At 44.3% G+C, this 21,494-nt stretch overlaps 1 protein-coding gene and 1 pseudogene across 1 annotated transcript in view; one reads left to right on the forward strand and one right to left on the reverse strand.

Annotated features, from left to right (window-relative positions):
* Positions 1–21,494, reverse strand: part of LOC126260056 (uncharacterized) — a 389,315-nt gene that overhangs the window by 266,736 nt on the left and 101,085 nt on the right. Inside the window, exon 2 of the mRNA XM_049957248.1 lies at positions 13,910–14,027. Coding sequence (XP_049813205.1) covers positions 13,910–14,027 — 118 coding nt within the window. The remainder of the gene's footprint in view (positions 1–13,909; positions 14,028–21,494) is intronic.
* Positions 4,435–4,552, forward strand: LOC126261424 (5S ribosomal RNA; annotated as a pseudogene).

The following is a 21,494-nucleotide window of genomic DNA, read 5'->3' on the forward strand; positions in this document are numbered from 1 at the left end:
TTTTATAGTTTTTCATTTACATGTGTAAAAATCACACACTGCTCGTGAAATCTTCTACGGAAACAAGGCGCAGGTATTGGTCCCCTGTTATACACTTGTACGACTGCATGCATCTTGTCGTTTAAGTTATAGAGCATGAAGATGACTCTATTGCGGAGTCGAAACTGGTATCTGAATAAAAACCTGTAAACGTAACTGCTGTCGGAATATTATTTTTACAATTCTTTGAATTTGTAGTCTGCTACTTTACCAAGGAACAACCGAACCTTTTATGGATGGCATAAAGCAAACACGACTAGTATTATGTTCAAAAGCACCGGTGATAATTTTCCGTACTTATAACTTTTTCTGCAGCTCTGTCTGCTCAAGATACATCGGAGCACCTAATTGCAGACCATTACAGCATTTCAGAGCATGTACGAATAAACATAATTTGTGAAAGTGGGTGGTGAAAGACTGACCGTCTGAGGTCTAGAAAATAAAGGAGACAAGCTTGTAGCTCATCTTCTACCCCCTACATCGACGGTGCTATTCGCAGATGGAGTTTTGAGGTGAAGTGTGGAGATATAGCTATCTGGAGGTATTATAAGCAGTTATTTATACTGACATGGTTAGAATTATTTCAAGAAAATAGCTTGGATTTAGTGAACTGATTAAAATATGTTATTAAGTTAAAAGCTGAAGGGCAGAAAAATAATACCACCGGTTTTACAGGTACAAGCCGACACAGAATACACATAAAAAAGAGAAACAAGAAATATATTCTAAAACTGAAAAACTTATGTACACAGTGCTCAAGAGCAAAGTTTAGTTTTATGGCCACATCAGAAGAATGAACGATTCCCAATGGATGAAAAGTGTCTTCAACATATTAGTTCGTAGACTACCAGGACCAGTGTCGTTTGGAATAAAATAATTTTCGATACTAGACAGCGTTATTGTAAAACAATGAAGAAACTAATCAACTGCTACGGCCCTCTTCAGGGCGATTAACTGCTGTCTGCCTGCTGTCTTCAACATTTTCGCCTCGAAACAGGAATATAAGAATACTGTGGTACATGAATTTCAAAGGAGAGGTACAGGAAATGGATACCAAACCGGAAGACGTGGAAAACGAAATCATTTTCAGAACAGCTGTGGTGGCGTTTGGGGACGTTCCGAGACGATGTAATACTAGCACCTTCGTACCGATGTGTATTTTATTTTAATTTTTTTATGAGAAGATAAAACGTCGACGAAGGAGAAGCACATTGCAATAACGATACCAAGAGAATGATGAGAATATATACAGCTGTTTGACGCAGAAATGATGCGTTGAATTAAGGGCAATTTCTCTTGCTGTCTAACAGACTTTACCTGCGTCAGAGACAAGAGGACGTCGCCGGTAAGCGGCAACATGGTGATGCAAAACAATGGTATTGTTGACTTCCAGTGCAAATAAATGATTTGCTTGATAATACTAATGATGATGGTAATGATGATGATGATCACGATTATTATCGGAAGTTGTTAAAAGCATGGATCTCAGGCTCGACTTACAGGTATAAATAGTGAAATGCATGAACGACAGCGCGCTTATGGAGTGCGATCGTTGCATCACCAAACCGTCTACTTTCAGCATATTTAAAAGGCTGTAAATTATACCGAGTGATAAATCTTTAGTAATTAACAGGGATAGCTCAATGGTACTAAATAAGAACATGTTTAAGACAAAATTAATTATTATTTCACAATAAAATACAGAGCTCGTTTAATAAATGGCATCTTCACAGCGAGGCTTAAGCAAGAAGGAGGATGAAGACGACTATATGCGCTCTTCATATTTTATAAGCATGAGACGCTCAGAAAATAAACTCACAAACTTATAGCGTTGAATTAAATTGTATGTGAGAAGATCCAATTTCGTCGCTGACTTCATTAGAAAACGAATGTTTGTATTGATAAAAAAGATCTGGCTTAAACGAAAGAAGAATAACTGAGAACAGTGTCATATATGAAGGGGGGGATGCCATATATGTCGGAAGCTTATTGTGGTCCTTAAATGACCGAGTAATTAAATAATAATAATAGCCACCCAAGTCAACTGTTATCAACAACAAAGCAATCGAACAATTCAAACTATTTAAATAATTTAGCTTTGATATAACATGCAACTGTGATAAAGACACTAGCGCAAAAAAAGACGCACCCGAAGGAAATACCCGAATTGGGCAGAAATCGCTAACTGTGATGTACATGCACAGACAAACAACCATTACACGGTATATTGATAATTTTCACTTATGGACCGTCTGACAGCAACTGAATAAAACACAATTTTAGTGCCATGAGAATAAGCAACCATGACAAACATCTTATACAAATGCAAGAAAACTTCCACATCCAGAAAGCCATAGCAGAAAACAAACATGTGATAAATGAACAAACACACATCAACACAGGCTCCCTACTACACTTAATAAAGGAAATGATAACATAATATATATAACACACGCACACACACATACACACACACACACATACAAAGCCCCCCTCCAAAAAAAAAAAAAAAAAAAAAAATACGTAACACCAAAATACAGACAGACACACACACACACACACAGCACAAAAAAATATATATTACACCAAAACACACACACACACATACACAGGACAAAAACAAAAATAAATAAATAAATACAATAAAATAAAATTAAATTAATACGACACCAAAAAACACTCACTCACACACACACACACACACACACACACACACACACACACACACACACACACACAAATGCATACACGAACAGACCACAGATACTTCAATAGTTACTCATAAGTTTGGCAGTAATATTCGATCTTTGGCAAAAACATTTGACAGTCGGCAACAGAAACCAAAACATTGCATTAAAACAAGCGCTCAGTGCTTAGTGCTGTGGAATGCGGAAAAAACAGCAAATTGGCGCTCATAGGAAGAAGAACAACACCAAAAATGCAACAGGAGCGTAATATGTAAGAAACTGCCTACGCAACCTGTAAGTACAGTTCAAAACATTACTACTTAATAGGAAATACCAACCACTAGAACTGTTTATAACCTATAGGCACAGTGACAAAAATGTAAATAAAATAGCTAACATATGTACATATTCCAGGCCACTGATGATGCCTTGCAGAAAATAAAGGCGAAACGCGTATGGCACTAAAATTGTGTTTTATTCAGTTGCTGTCAGACGGTCCATAAGTGAAAATTATCAATATACCGTAGTATTACGCGCAACTGAGGAGGACAGGACCACAAATGTTGAAAACAACCATTACAATTTCACTAAAATTGGATGATTTATACAAGAGATAGAACATCACAAATTGAACACGTCAGTAAAGCGTTGGTCCACCTCTAGCCCTTAGGAAAGCAATTATTCCGCTTGGCACTGATTGAAAGAGCTGTTGGATGAATATTTCGTCTATAAGGGGTGGTATTACGAGCTCTGCGACTATTGGTAAATGCAAATAAAACGCAGAAACTGTTTCCTTTGTGTTGTTGGATGTCCTCCTGAGGGATGTAGTGTCCAATTTTGTCCAACTGGAGCGTTAGATCATCAATATCCCCAGCTGTTTGGAGGGCCCTGCCCTCTTCGGCCTGAAACCTCATTAACTTGAGCAGAATTGTCTTTAGTGATGAGTCCCGTTTCGAAGTGAGTAGCAATGACCAGCGAAGACGTAGGGTAATATCAACATCAGCATGAGATGGTATGACGTGAGTGGGATTCGTTATTCATAGGAAGATAGACAGACAGAATTCCTATGAACCGTTTAGTAATGGAGTTGTTCTTATCAGATTCGACAGGAAACCAACAATGACAACAATAGTCCAGATAGACATGTTGACAAAGCAGAAGATGAAGAGACAGATAAACTGTGTGAGGATAATGAGCGCACAATTCAGTATGTACTGAGGATAATCTAATAATCATATGGAAATGAATCGCTGTAGTAGTAAGGAAAGGAACAATGCAAAAGAATATGAGCTTGATTGTGGGAATGAGGCACGAGGAGGACTAATGGCGGTCTGCAACAAATTTTGCTAGTAATAGTGTATACACTGCTCAAAAATCAGAAGAGGAGGAGCTACGGAGACACGAAGATTCCATCTGGATTACGTAATAAGCAGACTCTGAAATAAGATACTGGATTGTAAGATGTACGTTATATACAACATGTATTTTTTTTTTTTGGCTACAAACTAGAGAAATTTATCCAAAATGAATTTTCACACTGCAGCAGAGTGTGCGTTAATTTTAAACTTCCTGGCGTATTTAAATTGTATGCCGTACCGGGTATCGAACCTGCGACCTATGCCTTTTACGGACAAGTGCTCTACCAACTGACAAGGAGACCACCCGGCAATAGATCTTTGTAATTTTTTATATTCATGGTGGTGAAACGGCCAACGGCCTTGCCCCAGTGGTAACACCGGTTCCCGCCAGATCACCGAAGTTAAGCGCTGTCGGGCTGGGCTAACACTTGGATGGGTGACCATCCAGTCTGCCGAGCGCTGTTGGCAAGCGGGGTCCGCTCAGCCCTTGTGAGGCAAACTGAGGAGCTACTTAATTAAAAAGTAGCGGCTCCGGTCTCGTAAACTGAAATGTGGCCGCGAAAGCGGTGTGCTGACCACATGCCCCTCCTTATCCGCATCCAGTGACGCCTCTGGCCTAAGGTTGACACGGCGGCCGAGATCTACGACGAACTATAATTCACAGAAGTTAAGGTCATTCTTCTCTAATGGTAGTGTGGGTCACTCGGTTTAAAAATGATATAATCCTGACAGCTACCCAAGGCCACAGAATGAAACTGACTATTCATCCATGCTGCAAATAGTGTGGAGTGGTTGATACTACCGTGCAATCAACAGTTTGTTGCTCCAAAATTCCAGGTCTATGGAAATGGATAAAATGGAAATCAGTAAGTTTACTACCCACGACTGTAAACGAAATAAACAGCAGTACGTGGACGTCAAAGCGTACCCCACATCGAAGACAAGAATACTCGAATGATTCATATAATGAGTTACTCAGGACATACCTGTGGAATGAGCTGCTTTCAGTGAGGGAGAAGAGACAAATATACGACTTTACACTACACTTGCAGAAAGAAAAAGAAGAAATCATCAATAAAAGGAAACGAGACACGTTTTTGCCGTTTACACATCTTATACAGGGTGTTTCAAAAATGACCGGTATATTTGAAACGGCAATAAAAACTAAACGAGCAGCGATAGAAATACACCGTTTGTTGCAATATGCTTGGGACAACAGTACATTTTCAGGCGGACAAACTTTCGAAATTAGTAGTTACAATTTTCAACAACAGATGGCGCTGCAAGTGATGTGAAAGATATAGAAGACAACGCAGTCTGTGGGTGCGCCATTCTGTACGTCGTCATTCTGCTGTAAGCGTGTGCTGTTCACAACGTGCAAGTGTGGTGTAGACAACATGGTTTATTCCTTAGAACAGAGGATTTTTCTGGTGTTGGAATTCCACCGCCTAGAACACAGTGTTGTTGCAACAAGACGAAGTTTTCAACGGAGGTTTAATGTAACCAAAGGACCGAAAAGCGATACAATAAAGGATCTGTTTGAAAAATTTCAACGGACTGGGAACGTGACCGATGAACGTGCTGGAAAGGTAGGGCGACCGCGTACGGCAACCACAGAGGGCAACGCGCAGCTAGTGCAGCAGGTGATCCAACAGCGGCCTCGGGTTTCCGTTCGCCGTGTTGCAGCTGCGGTCCAAATGACGCCAACGTCCACGTATCGTCTCATGCGCCAGAGTTTACACCCATATCCATACAAAATTCAAACGCGGCAACCCCTCAGCGCCGCTACCATTGCTGCACGAGAGACATTCGCTAACGATATAATGCACAGGATTGATGACGGCGATATGCATGTGGGCAGCATTTGGTTTACTGACGAAGCTTATTTTTACCTGGACGGCTTCGTCAATACACAGAACTGGCGCATATGGGGAACCGAAAAGCCCCATGTTGCAGTCCCATCGTCCCTGCATCCTCAAAAAGTACTGGTCTGGGCCGCCATTTCTTCCAAAGGAATCATTGGCCCATTTTTTAGATCCGAAACGATTACTGCATCACGCTATCTGGACATTCTTCGTGAATTTGTGGCGGTACAAACTGCCTTAGACGACACTGCGAACACCTCGTGGTTTATGCAAGATGGTGCCCGGCCACATCGCACGGCCGACGTCTTTAATTTCCTGAATGAATATTTCGATGATCGTGTGATTGCTTTGGGCTATCCGAAACATACAGGAGGCGGCGTGGATTGGCCTCCCTATTCGCCAGACATGAAGCCCTGTGACTTCTTTCTGTGGGGACACTTGAAAGACCAGGTGTACCGCCAGAATCCAGAAACAATTGAACAGCTGAAGCAGTACATCTCATCTGCATGTGAAGCCATTCCGCCAGACACGTTGTCAAAGGTTTCGGGTAATTTCATTCAGAGACTACGCCATATTATTGCTACGCATGGTGGATATGTGGAAAATATCGTACTATAGAGTTTCCCAGACCGCAGCGCCATCTGTTGTTGAAAATTGTAACTACTGTAATTTCGAAAGTTTGTCTGCCTGAAAATGTACTGTTGTCCCAAGCATATTGCAACAAACGGTGTATTTCTATCGCTGCTCGTTTAGTTTTTATTGCCGTTTCAAATATACCGGTCATTTTTGAAACACCCTGTATTAATGTCGTATTTAGAGCGAGTGCAAGAGTTTGCAATACCTGGTGTCCAATAAAATCATACTTAGTAAGAACAAACCAAAATCATACTTAGTAAGAACAAACCTTGGTAGCATCTGGGGATTATAATTGGGTAAGCAACGGATCCCTTTGTTCGAATCCTACTATGGTCTTTTCCTCGTTTTATTTTTTTAAAATTCGTCACATATACTGATTAAAACATCTCCATATCATTTTTGTGAAGAATGCACATCTTGTTCCTAATTACGTATTGCAGGCATTGTAGTATGAACTCTTAATTATCGTATTTTATAGACGATTGATCATAAAGAAGATTGAAGTTTTTAAAAAGTTACAAATTTGTTAATCTTTTATAAAATATCAATAATTAAGAATTTGTGTTTGCAATGGAAACTGGAATTTTGCGTGCAATATATAATTATAAACAAGGAGACGTGCTTTTTTCATAAAAAATGAAGGGCTTATATGTGTTTAGTAGCATACATTTGATGAATTTTTAGTTAAATGATGTAGACATTCGAATTAAACGAAAGATTAAAACCAAAGAAAATACCATAGCGAGAGTTGCGTGGTACTGCTTGGGGAATTAATATTTGAATTCTGAACTTCAAGTACCATGAATATAAAAAGTTTCAAAAATCTGATTGCCAGGTGGTCTGCTTGTGAACTATCCAAGCACGATTCACCACCACCCACCCTCACAGCTTCATTTCCGCCAGTACCTCATCTGCCTTCCACACTTCACAGAAATTCTCCTGCATACCTTGCGGGACTAGCATTTCTGGAAGAAAGGGTGTTAATGGATACATAGCTTAGCTATGCCATGGGATTATTTCCTGAATGAATTTTCACTATGCAACGGACTGCGCACCTACGTAAAAAAAAAAGGAACGCAAGTTCGAGCTCCGGTTTGGCGTACGATTTTAATCTACCAGCCAATTTCAAATGCGCGCATACCACTCCAGAGCGAAAACTGCAGAGCAAATATTCATTCTGGAAGACTGTTCTCCTTTGTATTGTTCTAGAGTGCAGTCATTTATGAACTACGATAGGCTAGTTAGATTACGTTACTCGGGACATACCTGTGCAATGAGCTGCTTTGTACTTTCATCACGTGGCGCTCATTCCCTTATTTCCCAGCCTCATGCAGCATCTGGTAGAGGGATGGGAGGATGAAATCGCCACGTAATGAAATCTGGACGCAAACTCTGCTCTCGTCCCTCAGTGTATCTGCCGATCCCGTCGGCCGACGTTATTTCAGTTGCCTGAGCGCTAGGTCTAAGTTTCACTGTATCTATTGATCAGCCTCTCGGCCACTCGTATCAGCAGATACGACCTGAGTTCGTATCAGTATTACAATATCGCAAATTTTCTTTAGTGTGTACTATAATGGCTAGACCACGTAAACGTTTTGTGCAACAATGCGAGGGAATGTACTTGTGATACAGATGTTGGCCAGATACAGTACAGTCATGTCTATGTTGTACTGGTGGGGCAGTAGTGCAATGCTTAGGAGCTGCCGACTACTCGGATGGCTCCATTTCTGGAGCTCGATAATGCTAGCGCGAGGAAGGGACACAAGAGTTCCGTGGTAGTTTCGGCTGTGAACATTCTGATCCGTGCCGGCCGAAGTGGCCGCGCGGTCCTGGCGCTGCAGTCTGGAACCGCGAGACCGCTACGGTCGCAGGTTCGAATCCTGCCTCGGGCATGGATGTGTGTGATGTCCTTAGGTTAGTTAGGTTTAACTAGTTCTAAGTTCTACGGCGCAAAAGCTGAAGAAATGATAATGGCTCTACAACTAGTGGTGGCAAACAGACCAGGTAATCCTCCAACCTACGTAGCTGGAGGAGGACAGGGCACCAACATTGACGTGACCCTGCTCACTCCAAACGCAGTGAACATACTCCAAGAATGGAGAGTGGAAGATAATGCCACCACTAGCGATCACAATTTAATCACCTTTATTATTGGAGACAGTGAGTGCCGCTGGGCCATGGGGTGGGAGGTGCAAAGGAATTTTAGAAAAACAGATTGGGAACGCCTAGCCAGAGAGTACAACATTCCTCCATCACCAGAGGGAGACGAACGACAGGACTTCAACGTGGACGACAGAGCTGAAGAACTGGTACACGCAATAACAAGGGCGATTAAGGCGGCCGTACCAACCAGGAGGAGAGCCGTGGCGGCCACACCGGCACCATGGTCAGCCGAATTGCAACAACTACGTCAGTCTGTTAGGAGACTGAGGAAGCACTACCAGCGCAGTGTCGTCTGGTGGGAAAAACAAAGATGGCTGCAGCTATACCGGGAGGCAAAAGACAACTTCCAAAAAGAATTACATAAGACCAGAATTACTAGTTGGGAGAAGTTCGTTACCGATCAGCTGGCCCTTGACCCTTGGGGTGTGCCATATAGATTAGTAAGGGAAAAGATTCGCTCCCCAACAATGATATCATCGCTCAGGCACGGGGACGGGATGACGGAATCCTGGCAGGAGACTGCTGAGGTCCTCCTCCAGTCGCTGTTGCCTGACGATGACAGAAATGACGACACCGAAGAACAGCGACAACTACGTAATGAAGACCTTCGTAGATACGCCAACGACATAGCGGTCCTCCCCATCTCTGAGGAGGAAGTTGCTGCTCATATCAAGTCCTTAAAGAAAGGAAAAGCCCCCGGGCCAGACGGCATTGTGGCGGAGGTAGTGCAGTTCTTAGCCCCACAGCTAACCATACCACTCACAAAAATCTTTAACGAATGCCTCAGGCAAGGGAAATTCCCAAAAATATGGAAAGCTGCAAACGTGGTGATTATAAAGAAAGGCCCCGATAAAGATCCCACAGAGGCCAAATCCTATAGGCCCATCTGCCTGCTGGATGGCTTCGGGAAAATCTTTGAAAAGCTATTAGCAGAAAGACTGAATGCTCACCGCATGCTGCGCGGGATGAGCGACAGGCAATTCGGTTTTAGGTCGGGGCGATCGGCATCTGATGCCATCGCCCTGGCAGCCGAGGTTTGTGGCTCAGCCCCGTGCAAGTATGTTGTCGGCATCATGGTGGATATCAGTGGCGCCTTCGACAACCTGTGGTGGCCTTCGCTCTTCTCCTGCCTTCGGGAGAAGGAGTGCCCAGGGCTGCTATATGGGTGTCTGAGGAGCTATTGTGAAGATCGGGAGGTACAGCTATCATCCGCTAGCGGGAACATCCGAAAAACTATCACTAAGGGTTGCCCCCAGGGCTCCGTGTTGGGTCCCCTATTTTGGGACATCCACATGGAGCCTCTTCTGGATAGCCTGCAACAGAGCGAAGATGTGCTAGAGGTGATAGCTTATGCTGACGACCTCCTCCTGCTGGTCGGCGGCCGAAGTCGCGAGGATTTAGAACCGAAAATCGAGGGAGCAATAAACAAATTACAACTATGGTGCCAAAAGACCAAAATGACTATATCACCATCCAAGTCGACCTATCTACTACTTAAAGGACAGCTGATAAGAAACCCGACTGTGAGAATTGACGGCACGCCCGTTCTTCGGAGACGAGAAACGCGCTACTTAGGAATCATCATCGACGAAAGGTGGAACTTTGCAAGGCACATAGAAACCGTAACCCAGAAAGCACTACAATTACTAAATAATCTAATCTCCATAGGACACAAAAGATTCCACCTCCCGCCTCATTTAATCAAACTTTACCATAATAGCATACTGACGTCAATAGTGGGTTACGGGTCGGGAGTCTGGGCTCACAGGCTCACGAGGGTGGCGCCTGCTGTGACGGTGAGAAGAGTACAAAGGAATATGATATTAAGGTCCGTGGGAGCATACAGAACATCTCCAGGGGGAGCCCTGTTACTCATAATGGGGCTCTGTCCCCTGGATATAAAGATAAGAGAACAGGCTGCGTGGTACTGGGCAAAAAGGGGAGTCATCACCAAGGTAGAAGAAATTATGGGGGCACCAGTCAGGGAAAAAGGGGAGATTAGGGAAAGAGGGGTAGAGTTGTGGCAGGAAACATGGGAGTCAGATGAAACTGGTAGAAGAACCTTCCAGTTTCTACCAGACGTAAAGGACAGACTGCAAATGAAGTACTTCGAGCCAACCAGGGGATTGCTCCACTTTCTCACCGGTCATGGCCCCTATCCGACTTATCTTTGTCGGTTTGGGAGAAGGGCGACACCAGCGTGCGACTGTGGCGCACCGGAGGGTACTCCCGACCATGTGGTTTACGAGTGCCCCCTCTTCGATGATGTAGCCGGGACATTGAGACGACAACTACCAAGCACAGACACCTATGACCTTTTAAGACGAGAGGAGACGTTTAAACTGATAAACACGCTCGCAAACGAGGTATCGCAGAAAGTATTGACAACTTTTTTGAGAGACCTTCATGCGTAATAAATAAATAGAAAACACCGATTGCGACCTCTGCCCCAATCCTGTACCGCCTGTTCGTGGATAGGTCGACTTCACAGTTGGAATCCGCCACGACCAGGACCAGGGGGACTGGGGCGATCCCGAATTAGGAAATGCACCAATTATGACATAGAATATAAATTAGATTTAGTTAATTAAAATAGGATAGTAAATTAGGAACCTGCAGCGATAAGTTATCCCTTGCCTGCCCTGTGCCAGGGGCTCGCTCATAGGGATTAGCTCTATGAGCAAGGCATCTAAGTAGGTTTATATTACCAAACTGGCACACTTGTTACGCTGCAGGCAGTTAGTAATAATTAATCGTAGCAATTAGAAATTATGTTAGCTAGTAAACCAGCCGTAGTCTGCCCAGTAGAACTCATAGAACTGTCTGTAGTAAAGATAAATGTTAAAGCTGCTATTGTAAACTCAGAAATATAGGACCCACTAATCATTAAGGTGGTGGGTCATTATTGTATAACTATTGTGAAATGAAATAAAGATTTTTTTTTTTTTTTTTTTTTTAAAAAAAAAAAAAAAAAAAAAAAAAAGTTCTAGGGGACTAATGACCTCAGCAGTTGAGTCCCATAGTGCTCAGAGCCATTTTTTTTTCTAATCCGTCTTGGTTGCAGGACGACGCCACAAACGCAACCACGGGTAGACAAAAATACGGAAACACCAAAAACACAGGACATTACCATGTCTAATACGATACAGTAAAACTCTTGCCGGCCGGTGTGGCCGAGCGGTTCTAGGCGCTTTAGTCTTGAACCGCGCGACCGCTACGGTCGCAGGTTCGAATCCTGCCTCGGGCATGGTTGTGTGTGAAGTCCTTAGGTTAGTTAGGTTTGAGTAGTTCTAAGTTCTAGGGGACTGATGACCTCAGATGCTAAGTCCCATAGTGCTCAGAGCCATTTGAGCCAAAACTGTTGGCTTGTAAAACAGCATCCAGTTGACTCAGAATGGATAAATACAGGTCCAGTATGGTTTTCAAGGGAATCTTATCACTCTTACCGCAAAGTAGTGGCAATTTCAGGTAACGATGATGGAGTCTGATAGCGATCACACCCTCTTCTTTTCAAAGTAAACCACAAATGCTAATTGAGATCTGGTGACTGTGCTGGTCATGGAAATTGCGACAATTCATCCTCGTGGTGATAAAGTCAGTTCTGGACGATGCGGGCTGCGTGAACAACGGCCTGGTCATCTAGGAACACTGCATCACCATCGGGAGACAAACTATGCACCAAGGGATGGACTTCGTCAACTCAAATGGTCACAGTCCTGGATAGTAACCCGACTTTGCAGAATACCTATGGGGCCAACGGAATACCACGATGTAGCTACCGAAATCATCACCGAATCCCCGCCGTGTTTCACTCTTGGGACTTAAACTCGCCCAAAAGTTGGAAACAGTGAGAAACAGGACTCATCAGATTAAACTTTCTTCAATTGCTCCAAAGGCCAAGTATCATGGCTTCGGCACCACGCTTTCCTGTAACGGCCATTTGATCACTGATGTCCAGTTTACGAAGAGCAGCTCGGCCTGCAAATCCCAACTTACGGAACTCCCTTCGTGTTGTTTTAATGCTGACAGGGTATGCGAGTGCGATATTCAGTTCTGCAGCTTTGCAGCTGCCGTCCTCTCATTCTCCGTCACAATCCTCTTCAATGACCTGTCACGATCAATAAACACAATCCCTCGTCCACGCTGTGGCTTAACGGATGATGTTTTTCTGCTTTCCCTGCATGTGGTATAAATCTTCGATACGGTGTCTCTTGAAACACCCAACACTTCGGTTGCCTTGGTTGGTTGGTTTTGGGGAAGGAGACCAGACAGCGAGGTCATCGGTCTCATCGGATTAGGGAAGGACGGGGAAGGAAGTCGGCCGTGCCCTTTGAAAGGAACCATCCCGGCATTTGCCTGGAGCGATTTAGGGAAATCACGGAAAACCTAAATGAGGATGGCCGGACGCGGGATTGAACCGTCGTCCTCCCGAATGCGAGTCCAGTGTCTAACCACTGCGCCACCTCGCTCGGTCCTTGGTCAAGAAAGCAGCTACGATACGAGCACCAACAATTTGCTCATTTTCAAAGCACTTAGCTCTGGCATAATGCGCTCACAATTACACACAACACCTTTTTGACCAGACTGACACTTGGAATGTACTGAGGCGACTGCAAAGGTCTCGTTCGTGTCAAATGTAACAGCGTGATCGTCGAGCTAGGCTAACATCTGCATTTATGTTCAAACATGGATTTCTCGCAGTAGTTACATACTTTTGCCCAGCTCCTATATTTCCCATGTAAAGGATGAAAGCAAAGCTCTGTAGCGATTGATTCAGCTAGAATATTTCTGGTCGCACACTGCAGCACTACGTCAGTGGTTTTGTGAAAATGCATCAGAATTCTGCAGTGAAGAAAACGTCTACAAGTACAAGGCCAACTGCCTCCTCTTGCTTTACCCCCCCCCCCCTTTCGGTTCTATCCCCCCTTCCCCGCCCCCTACTTTCGGGACGGCTGTATACTGGACAATGGTTTATGGCCAATAACTTGTAAATAAAACGTAACCATGTCAGGGTAATTTTCCGGGATGTTGTAGAGGAAAGATGACAGCATTTCACCAGTATGTTTAATTCTTGGATGCTAGTGTAGACTTTGTTTGTACCCCTGGGATACCCTGCTTACTGTGCTGAAATAACATGGGGTTGCCCGCGGCAGGTACTCACTGTAGAAGAAGAAGACGTAGAGGACGAATCCGAAGTTGTCCTGTGACCCCGGCTGCAGGTGGCACCAGAAGAGGAGGAAGCCCAGAAGACCCAGGACGGCCCAGACCGCGCCCTGCAACTGTTACACACACACACAGGCGATCAGCTGGCAGCTGGGAGGGGCGGGTACAGCCCGCGGTGCTACCGGCACAGAACGCCGCACTTTCCCAACTCTTGATAACCACTCTCTTACGAGCTAAACCACAAAAACAAGCTGGCAAGAAAAGTTGGAAGAGGAGGTAAGAAATGTGTTCTTTTCAGACAAATCCCAATGAAATGGGAGTGGGTCAGAGCGTTTCCGAAATGAGAATGTGTGGGAATGTAATTATCCCATGATGGGCGTACATTTGTGGTCCAATTCACCTAGTCTAAATCTTCACTGACTCTTTATACACAATAAATTGTATACGACAATTTTTCAAACTCTGAAAGCCAATCATACTACTGGTAAGATTTCCTTGCAAACACTGCTGGCTACTAGAATTTCAGCAGCAGGAGGGAAAGTAAATAGTCAAATTTTGTTTATTGTGCGTGTACACTGTGTAACATGTCGTGGTCTCCTGACCTTCATTGCTTACATATTCCGCCCTCACAATCATATTCCGCACATCAAGACGCTTCATTCGAACCCAAACTTGATAAGATAAAGTCGATGTTGTATGAATTCATGTAAACGATATGCAAATAACTAATAAATCGCAAGTGCGCACCGTGGTTGAAATACTCGAGGCTGGCGTACACACAAACATTTAAGACACGATGGTCACAAAAACTTTTAGTTCGAGAGAGGCAAACACCACAAGCCAGGACGCCGGTCCCTTCAGAGGTTTTCACAGGGAGCTATCTACGTCAGCCGGCGGCCGCCTGTGGACCGGACAGTGTTTGCCCAAGTCAAAGGATGAATGACCCCGTGTTCGGCTTAAAAGCAAATTCCAACACATTGTGTGGGAGCGCCCAGCCTAAACATTCTTTACAAATAGCACGCAGTTTCAGAGATTTTTCCAGGGAGATAGCAAACGCCGAACGCCTATGGTACAGATTTCCAGATTGGTTGCCTTAAACGAAACGTCATTCTTCCGTTTTAGAAGAGCAATGCTGATTGGCAGATGACATTTCTGATGCCTTGAGCTGAAGGAGTAATGGAAGAGACCGAAAGATACACTTCACGTCTGGTGTGGAGAGGGGCCGTTCCGTTGTCGCTCTTGGAGTGAGAACACCTAACGATAGCGTGCGCGCTCGTACGTGTACTCAAAGAGCGAGGAACAAGTCTCTCCTCAGTACTTCACTGGGAGAGCACCTCTGTCGAGAGCAAATCGGAGTGCAACTCTATATTGAGTCCTTGCGATTAAGCATTGTTCACTGTGTTGGCCGCCAGACTTATTGTGTGGTGTGAACGGATAGAGTTATAGTTAAACGCCTGCGAGCGAATTTTTGAGTGGTATCGCTGTGGACTGGTTATCTGACCAGTGTACCATTCCAATAGTTAGACTAGGGGCGAATAGGAGTCCTTGACTTCATCAAGGCGTAGGGAGAGTTTGACTGGCGAAGGTCAATCCAGATAGAACAAGAGTTATCTTATTTGTCAGCAGAGAGCGGCGCAGACAGCAGTCATCGCAGCTTACGGTATTATGCGCTACAGCTCTTGTGAGCCCCATATTTCCTCCACAACAATACACTTCACTGCCGGCTGCGGTGGTCTCGCGGTTCTAGGCACGCAGTCCGGAACCGTGCGACTGCTACGGTTGCAGGTTCGAATCCTGCCTCAGGCATGGATGCGTGTGATGTCCTTAGGTTAGTTAGGTTTAAGTAGTTCTAAGTTCTAGGGGACTTATGACCACAGCAGTTGAGTCCCATAGTGCTCAGAGCCATTTGAATACACTTCACTGCATTTCACATGCGACAGCCTCGACAGTACCTAGCACATTCTAACGGATAATTATTCAAGTTTAGTAGGCGTGGCTCTCAACCATTCTGCCAAGTCAATAACAATCTTAAACTTTGTATAGAAATTTCGTTAGCGAATCCAATCCTTGAGAGGTAACTTCACATTCCGAAAACAACCAGGAAATAACGTGTTCAGCTCATAACTAAAAGTGCTATTACGATTTCTCAGAATTTTTGCAAAATAAATAATAATTTTCGTTAGTTTCATGTTTTTCTTACACTAACCAGCACTACTCCAGTACCCAAGTATCCCACTAGTTACGTAAGAAATTTTGTGAATTTTTGTGTTATTTCCTTACAGTGGACGACTCTAGAAGATATTTATTCCTGAAAGTTTTTCAGGCATTTCTCTTTAGAACGTTAGGAACGTCTGTCTGACTTCTGTAGTAGTGTGGGGGTGGAAGTTGCATCTTGCAGGAGCCGCAGGGAAAAGGGTACAGCCCAGATTAATCCGTTGCGCAGAATGACAGAATAGCACCCACACGCTCACAACTGGTCAGCCAAAACATTACGACGAATGCCCACCGCCAGGTTGGATGCTGTTTGGAGGCGCTGAGGGCACGTGAGGCGGTAAGAGACCTACATGGTCGGAGCAGAGACGAATGCGGACTAATTCTAGCGACGATAAGTGGCTCAAAATGCGGAAATCCGCCGACTTAAGCCAGATTGTTGCGGCCCAGCGCCTGAAACCGACAATCTCGGATACGGCGATGCTGGTTGGCTGTTCGCGTGCTACTGTCGTGAGCGTCTACGGAAAGTGCTTGAAGAATGCTGAAACCACAAGTAGGCGGCAAGAAGTTGGACGTCCATACCTCATCACAGAACATACGGCTCTGAGGCTTGCCCGCTCTCTAAAGCAGGATAGGCCGCGATCTGTGGCAGATCTGACGACAGAGTACAGTGCTGGCGCAGCCGCAAATGTTTTGGAGCACGCCGTTCAGAGCATAATACTGAACAAGGTGTTCTGTAGCGGAAGACCGTACACGTTCCCATATTAACGCAACAACATCGTCAATTGTGATTACAGTGGTAAAGGGATCACCGAAATTGGACGGCGGATCAATGGAAACGTGTTGCCTGGTCGGATGAATCCCGTCTATTGTTAAACCAGGTCGATGGTCTTTGTACGTACGCTGTTATCCAGGCTCGAAGCGTGCAGCGCGCCATGGACACAGGCCGGTGGTAGCAGTATTATACAGGGTGATTCAAAAAGAATACCACAACTTTAGGAATTTAAAACTCTGCAACGACAAAAGGCAGAGCTAAGCACTATCTGTCGGCAAATTAAGGGAGCTATAAAGTTTCATTTAGTTGTACATTTGTTCGCTTGAGGCGCTGTTGACTAGGCGTGAGCGTCAGTTGATGCTAAGATGGCGACCGCTCAACAGAAAGCGTTTTGTGTTATTGAGTACGGCAGAAGTGAATCGACGACAGTTGTTCAGCGTGCATTTCGAACGAAGTATGGTGTTAAACCTCCTGATAGGTGGTGTATTAAACGTTGGTTCAAATGGTTCAAATGGCTCTGAGCACTATGGGACTCAACTGCTGAGGTCATTAGTCCCCCAGAACTCAGAACTACTTAAACCTAACTAACCTAAGGACATCACAAACATCCATGCCCGAGGCAGGATTCGAACCTGCGACCGTAGCGGTCTTCCGGTTCCAGACTGCAGCGCCTTTAACCGCACGGCCACTTCGGCCGGCTAAACGTTGGTATAAACAGTTTACAGAGAATGGGTGTTTGTGCAAAGGGAAAAGTTCTGGATGGCCGAGAACGAGTGATGAAAATGTAGCACGCATCCAGCAAGCATTTGTTCGCAGCCCAGGAAAATCGACTCACAGAGCTAGCAGAGAGCTACAAATTCCACAATCAACTGTATGGAGAGTCCTACGAAAAAGGTTAGTTATGAAACCTGAACGTCAACTACCCGAGGCGATGGATCGGCCGCCAGGCAGCCCGTGACAGAGCACTTCATCACTGGCCTCCAAGAAGCCCTGATCTTACCCCCTGCGATTTTTTTCTTATGGGGGTATGTTAAGGATATGGTGTTTCGGCCACCTCTCCCAGCCACCATTGATGATTTGAAACGAGAAATAACACCAGGTATCCAAACTGTTACGCCTGATATGCTACAGAGAGTGTGGAACGAGTTGGAGTATCGGGTTGATATTGCTCGTGTGTCTGGAGGGGGCCATATTGAACATCTCTGAACTTGTTTTTGAGTGAAAAAAACCTTTTTAAATACTCTTTGTAATGATGTACAACAGAAGGTTATATTATGTTTCTTTCATTAAATACACATTTTTAAAGTTGTGGTATTCTTTTTGAAACACCCTGTATTATGGCGGACACTCACCTGGGCTTCCACGGGGCCATGACAGCTGTGGACTACGTGAACATTATTAGAGACCACCTACAACACCTTACGCTTGATGTCTTCCCCAACAGCGATGACATCTTCCCTGTCACAAGGCCAGAATCGTTCTACAGTAGTTTGAGGAGCGTGAGAGGCAACTCATTTTGTGACTTGGCCATAAAATTCGGCTTGTCTGAATCTGATGAAACCAACCGCACGTAAATTACGAGGACTGTGTGACCTACGTGTAGGCATGTGGTGCCATGAATCTCCAGAAACCTGTCGAGTACTTGTCGAATCCATGACACGCAGAACCATTACTGATCTGCTTTCCGGAGATGGACCAACGCGATTTTACGTAGTTGGTGATAATGTTTCGGCTCTTCAGTGTACAGTATTGTAGGAAGAATACACGATGAAATTTGTAGACGGTTTGGGAGTGTACAAGGTGGGGAATTTAGTAGACAGAGCTGCCACCTCTGGGAGAAACAATGGGTCTGACCTGGCTGATCATCAAGTTGAAATGAGCCTAGATGACGGATATGGGTATGCCATTCCATGCTGCTTCAGCCCTATGCTATAGTTCATCAAAATACAGGCATTATTAATTTTCAAAGAGTCAAAATATAAGTTTTAAAGTTAGTGTTACTTGACCCAAGTCAATACCAGTTCTCAGATCCATGTCATTTTTGATTAACTATTTTTCTCACGAAGTTATTGTCTCAAGTCATATTCGATTTAATTAGAATGTGTGCTAAGCAACAGCCTTGCACAGTAGCTATTTGTTAACTATACAATTAAAAGTACTAACAGAGAGCAGTGAGAAGAGCGTTACCAATGCGCAGATAAAGGTGAGAAATCTTGTTTCAGGAACAGCATTCATTAGCACAGGGACCATTATTTTCAAATTGATCAAGTTTTGTTTTATCACCAGGGCAAATTTCAAATCGATAGTGTTGCATCAGATTCAGTTTTTGTGTTACGTAAATTCATGCAGTTTTGGTTTGGCTTGAAATAATTGACAATTTATATTCTCGCAGCTAAATTAAATTTACATTCTCGCAGTCAGAAAAGTTCAGTACAGGGCAAAGCGCATAAGCGACGAGATAAAATGCACTTTCACATGCTATTCTCGTACTAACAGTTGTGTTTCAGGCTACGTCAATTACCAGATGTTTTCAATGGGTGGGAGCTCCGGAGAAAGTGCTGACGAGGTCAACAGTTCCTCGAGCATTTCTGCTACAGTGGATGGGAATACCGGCTACTACGATTCTGTAGCGCGTCCCTGTATTCGTTCGGCGTCTGTTGTCGTGCCTACTTCATAAGAAGCCCAAATAATGGAACAATATTCTAGAACTGGTCGCACTGGCGTTTAGTATGCGATTTCTATGTAGATTCATTGCATTTTCGCAGAGCCCTTCTGACAAATCCGTCTTTTATTCGCCTTCCATAGTATTTGAAATAAAAGAAAGGAAGACATTGGCTGTTATTGAGCATTGAAATTAATCAATTGGGAAAGATGAAAATTTGTGCCACACTGGGACTCGAACTCGGATTTTTCGGTTTGCCGCGAACGGTCGATACTGCCTCGTCCATCCGGACACTGCCGACTCAAATTTCCAACTTACGTTGGCATTACCGTCGTCGTGGCGCTTCCCATTATCATAAATACTTGCAGCAATTCGCTGATTCCCATAATATTTCGAGTGCGGTGTCCTACTGCACGGTATAGATCACTGGACCGTCTTGCCGTAGTTATATGCTGGGTGAAAATTATTTAAACCGACGAACTCTAGAAGTTTGCACGTGACACCGAAACAAATATTTTTCTCTAATCTCATATTTTCCCCTGAGTATTTTTTTAAGCCGGTAGAGGGAATTTTCTCTGGACGAAAATTAGTTAAGCTAACAAATTCTGGGAGGTTGCATGGGACCATGAAAATACTTTATTTAATGCGTTTTCCCGTGTGACAAAAACTGACACAAACAAGTTTTAATTATTTTTTACCGAGACACAACAACAGTAACACGATAAAATTACTTCAGCTACAGTAGAGGTTCAAAATGCCCCAGTTGACTTGTAAACAGAGGCTATACCGGTAAGTCATGTTCTAACAAGGTCAAAGGTTGCAGGAGAGTCCTTAATTCCTACTGCTGCTGCTCCTTTCGGAGCAACGAGGTCCTCCCCTGTTTCAACAATGGTTTAGTAAACAATGCTGCACATCTCTCATCACACAGAAAAGTCCAGAGGGGTCAATCAGGGGATCGAGTAGCCCGTAGTACAGGACCAGAACTGCCAATCCACTTTTCTGGAAACTGTCGATTCAAGAATTGGAGGGCAGGGTGACTGAAACGTGCCAGTGCCCCGTCATGCGAGAACCACATGTGCTATATTGTAGCGAGTGGCAAATCTTCCAGCAGGTCTCACAGTCCCCTGGCGAGGATATTGCAATAATGCTGTCATCTAATGGTGTAAGTTGGAGGTAAGGCCAAATTGAACAGCCAACATCAACACCTACCTCCGCATTCAAGTAGAACCGCAGTCGATGAGAGCGAGTAATTGTGGCGTATGGAAACGTTCGAGTTGTGGATGTTGAAGAGTCCATCACGCCGAAAGTTGCTTCATCTGTATACAGCACGAAAATGTAGGATGCATTTGTCAGTATTCCAAGTACCACCGAGTGGATAATCACCTGATTTCAGTTGTGCATACGCTATAAGTCAAATTGATTACGCATACGCAGTGTCTCTTCTTTCGGAAGAGCACGGAATAACAGACGCCACATATACAGTATATTATCTAATATTGTGTGTCATGTTTCTAAATACACTATGTGATCAAAAGTATCCAGACACCTGGCAGAAAATGACTTACAAGTTCGTGGCGCCTTCCATAGGTAACGCTGGAATTCAGTATGCTGTTGGCCCAGCCTTAGCCTTGATGACAGCTTCCACTCTCGCAGGCATATGTTCAGTCAGGTGGTTGGACGGTTTCTCGGGGAATGGCAGTACATTCTTTACGGAGTGCTGCACTGAGGAGAGGTATCGGCGTCGGTCGGTAAGGCCTGGCACCAAGTCGGCGTTCGAAAACATTCCAAAGGTGTTCTACAGGTTTCAGGTCAGGACTGTGCAGGCCAGTCCATTACAGGGATGTTATTGTCGTGTAACCACTCCGCCACAGGCCGTAGATTATGAACAGGTGCTCTATCGTGTTGAAAGATGAAATCGCCATCCCGAATTGCTCT

This window comes from Schistocerca nitens, chromosome 5 (genome assembly GCF_023898315.1).
Source record: "Schistocerca nitens isolate TAMUIC-IGC-003100 chromosome 5, iqSchNite1.1, whole genome shotgun sequence".
Classification (NCBI taxonomy): Eukaryota; Metazoa; Arthropoda; class Insecta; order Orthoptera; family Acrididae; genus Schistocerca; species Schistocerca nitens.